The sequence below is a fragment of the Oncorhynchus clarkii genome, chromosome 22 (assembly GCF_045791955.1).
Source record: "Oncorhynchus clarkii lewisi isolate Uvic-CL-2024 chromosome 22, UVic_Ocla_1.0, whole genome shotgun sequence".
NCBI classification, from domain to species: domain Eukaryota; kingdom Metazoa; phylum Chordata; class Actinopteri; order Salmoniformes; family Salmonidae; genus Oncorhynchus; species Oncorhynchus clarkii.
The window spans coordinates 8,557,131-8,561,334 of NC_092168.1; the positions used below are offsets into that span (position 1 = coordinate 8,557,131).

The window sequence follows — 4,204 nt, forward strand, 5'->3', positions numbered from 1 at the left end:
CCAGACACAGGGCCGTTGTGATTCATGCTGGGCAGTGGGGTTGTTGTGATGGAAGCAACAGAGCGCTGCCTGAGAGATTGCTTTGCTGCACTCCTCGAAGCAGATTTGAAACTGTCTCAGAATGCCTTACATGAGAGTTGGATTATAGACTGACCTGCACTGTCTATGACATTCTATTCTGTGCAGGGTGCATTATACTTTGCTAACCAGGTGTTGCATCCCAAATCCACACATTGACCATGAATTAACTGGTCAGCAGAGCCCGTTTTGCAGTAGAGGATGTTAGTTGTATGAAGGTATTGGAAATTGGGAGAAAAAAACCAAAGTCATTTGTCAGTTCATTGCCACAAAGACAACTTATCCACCATGTTAAATGTTCAAACTTTTTTTCTCGACACAAAATGCTGTCATCTACTTGAGAAAACTGATAATAATTAGCAACTGCTATCTGATAGTCATTTTGACCCATCTCTCTCTTTTTGTCGGGTGTTTAGGCCTAAAGATGCAGTGGACCCCAGAGCATGCGCAGTGGGCCGAGCAGCACTTTGATATCTCCTCCACCACCCGCTCCCCTGCACACAAAGTAGAGGCCTACCGGGGGCACCTGCAGCGCACCTACCAGTATGCTTGGGCAAACGACGACATCTCTGCACTCACCGCCTCCAACCTGCTGAAGAAATACGCAGAGAAGTACTCTGGGATTTTAGAGAGTCCGAGTGAAAGAGCGCTGCTCTGCTCGTATTCCGATGGCACTCCTGGACTCCTCAACGGACGTAAGTCAGAGAGTGAGTCCTGGCAGGAGGGGATTTACTCAATGAACTGCGGTCCAGATGTTATATCTGTGAACAAAGCTGGAATGACAGCTGCCCTTCCCCCTACAGACGTGTCGGCCAGCATAGGTAGCACCCCAGGGGTGGCCAGCAGCCTGAACGAGCCCAGCTATTCCAGAAGTAACTGTGGGAGTCACACGACCACCAGTCTACACTCGGGTCTGTCCTCTCAGGAATACGCTACAGGCTACAATGGCTCCTACCTGCACTCTAGTTACAGCGGGCAGACCAACCCAGGCCTCCCCTCTCAACACCCTTCTCCTATGCACAGTGCTGGTCTCATACAACCCCCTCCTCCACCACCTCCCACTACTCTAGTGCCCAGCTACAACGTGGGGTCTCCCAACATCTCCAACTACAATTATCCTACGGCGGGGTATCCCTCACAGACAGTTGTTGCCCCTGGCTATAGCCCTGGGGGGGGCCCACCGCCCTCTTCCTATCTGCCATCCAGCATTGCAGCTCCCACACCGCTACCCCCCTCTACACTCTCTGGCTATACCTACCAGTCCCATAACCATGCACCAATTGCACCAACACCTTTGAATGGCAGCTCAGCCAACTCATTGAAAAGAAAAGCTTTCTACATGACGGGGCATGGAGATATGGACTCCAGCTATAGTAATTTCAACTACAATCAACAGCGCTCCTCACAAAGCCCTATGTACAGAATACCAGACAACAGCATCTCAGACTCAAGCAGAGGGAATGGATTTGACAGGAATGCTGATGTGTCATCTTTAGCGTTTAAGCCTACAAAGCAGGCAATATCCTCAGATCAGCAAAGAAAATTTAGCAGTCAGTCTAGCAGAGCACTTACCCCTCCCTCCTATGGATCAACCAAAAGCTCTGTGGGAAGCCTGAGATCAGGTGAGTCCTTTGGAAAATTTGGATCCCCTATCACGGGTGAGCAAAGTGAAGAGCAACTCTCCCATTCCATTGCAGGGTCGGACATTGGCAGAGCTACCTCATCCAGCCACGTTGCAGAGGAGCAGCTGAAGAACAGCGATGCCAGCGTGGTGGAGTTGGTCACCACAGAGATCCTTCAGCCCGGTCCCCCAGTGGACTGGAGTGACATAGCTGGTCTGGAGCTGGCCAAAGCAGCCATCAAAGAAGAGATTCTGTGGCCCATTTTGAGGCCAGACATGTTCAGTGGACTTGCCACATTACCTCGGAGCCTCCTTCTCTTCGGACCTCAGGGAACAGGCAGAACACTGCTGGGCCGCTGCATGGCCAGCCAGCTGGGGGCAGCCTTCCTGCAGCTGAGTGGCTCAGCCCTGGTGACCAAGTGGCTGGGGGAGGGCGAGAAGATCGTCCAGGCCTCCTTCCTGTTGGCCCGGTGTCGCCAGCCCTCAGTTGTGTTCATCAGTGAGGTGGACATGCTTCTATCGGCCCATCTCAGCGAGGAGAGTCCGGTGAACGTGATCCAGAGCGAGCTCCTCATGCAGCTGGACAGTGTGCTGACCACAGCCGAGGACCATGTCCTAGTGGTCTGCTCCACCAGTAAGCCTGAGGAGATCCAAGATTCCCTGAGGAGGTACTTCACCAAACGGCTCCTCATCCCCCTACCTGACAGCACAGCTCGGCGCCAGATAATTAGCCAACTACTCTCACAGCACAACTATTGCCTCAGTGACAAAGAGGTGTCACTGCTGGTCGAGCGGATGGAAGGCTTTTCAGGACTGGACGTGGCCCAGCTGTGCCAGGAGGCAGTGGTAGGACAGCTCCATGGCATCCCAGCTTCTGACCTCTCAGCCATCCATCCCAGCCAGATGAGACCAGTCTCCTACCAAGACTTTGAAAATGGATTTAGCAAATTCCAGCCCAGTATATCACAAAAAGAACTGGATACATACACCGAATGGAATAAAATGTTTGGTTGTATTCAATGAAGCTGAGGTATTAGAACATGTGGGTAGGAAACCCCTTTAGAGGTTTACCATTTAGAATTCTCTCCTCAGTAAACTAGGCAAGGGGAAATGACAGATAGTGGTGACCTTAACACCTGCAGTAAAGGATAGGCCTGAGGGAAGCAAAGGCACGCTTTAGACAACAGCTGGCAATCTGCACACAACACAGAGAAACTTTACTTTGACACTTGAAACCACTGAGGCCAAGCATCACCTCCCAAGGTACAAGTGGGTACATTTTTCATCACACTTTAGTCATTGAGCAGACACTCTTGTCCAGTGACATACATTTTTGTACTGGTCCCCCATGGGATTTGAACCCACAACCCTGGTGTTGCAAATGCCATGCTTTACCAACTGAGCCACACGGGACCTAGAGACTATAGGGTAGAGTGTAACAGAATGGAACCTCTGTGTGTGTATATATCATTCTGCTGTTCTGGAGATTTAGTTTCTATCAAGTGCCTGAAGTGGTGCTCTTTTATTTTGTGTTATTATTTTCTTCGCCTCACAATCTACTTTGGTGGCATGTGCTAATATAAAAAGCTTTAATATGAGACAAAAACATTTTTTTTAAAAGCTTTTTTCCATTGAAACACTATTCCTCAACTGTGTCTGCTTTGCGGTCTCTGATCAGGAGAAAGTGTGTGGTATTGTTAATCTGAACTCTAATTTATAGACATCATTTCTTTTGATGTTCTCTTTTTTGAAAACTCAGGAAAGTGATTGTGATATGTGCAGTACCTCTAAAGATTTAGTCAAAGCACGACATACTGCTAAGAGCATTTGGCTTGCTTTTGAATTTACATTATCTAAAAGGAGGGTTAAGGTACCTCAATAGGCTAAAAATTGACAAGCGTATGACTTTGAATGTACCAGAGGAATTCTGGAGTATTTGGAAGACAAAAGGAGGAGTATTGTGCTTTTCTTTGCGATTTTCTAAGCGAAGAATCCCATTGTGAATATACTGTAGTTGTATTTGATATGTGGCAAGGATGAAGGAATAATGTTTCTTAAATTCTATCAACTATAACACATTCGACTGGCCTTGATCCAGAGGACATGAACACATTTGAGTTTTTTTGTTCAACTTTGTCTGTAGGAGAAAGCATAACATATGTATTCGTCGAACATTATCAGCAGCTTAATTTTGTATCTCATCTGCAGATAAAACTGCCAGGCCTCTTGTGGCAGAATAATGGCAAGATACATTTGCTGAAGACAAGCATCATGGGGTTGAAACAGACAGCTTCCCAAGGTATTTAATTCCATTCCGCTGCTGTTTTATCATGAATAAAACCTAAGAATTATGTATGCCATAAGTTATTTTTCTACCTCAGTTGATTAGTTTTCCCTGAAAGCAAAATCTAAGGGAATGGATAGATGACAGAGCCTATTTCGCTTATTATACTATGAAGCCTGTTGAGGGAACAAAAAAAGCTGCCTATCTGTCAACAAAATCAG

General features: G+C 47.3%; 1 protein-coding gene across 1 annotated transcript; it reads left to right on the plus strand.

Moving 5' to 3' along the window:
• The first annotated feature begins 463 nt into the window (after positions 1-463).
• LOC139380623 (fidgetin-like) lies at positions 464-2,722 on the plus strand. Its single transcript, XM_071123506.1, has one exon. The coding sequence runs from the start codon at positions 503-505 to the stop codon at positions 2,720-2,722; it is 2,220 nt and encodes a 739-aa protein (XP_070979607.1). The 5' UTR covers positions 464-502.
• Positions 2,723-4,204: the final 1,482 nt, after the last annotated feature.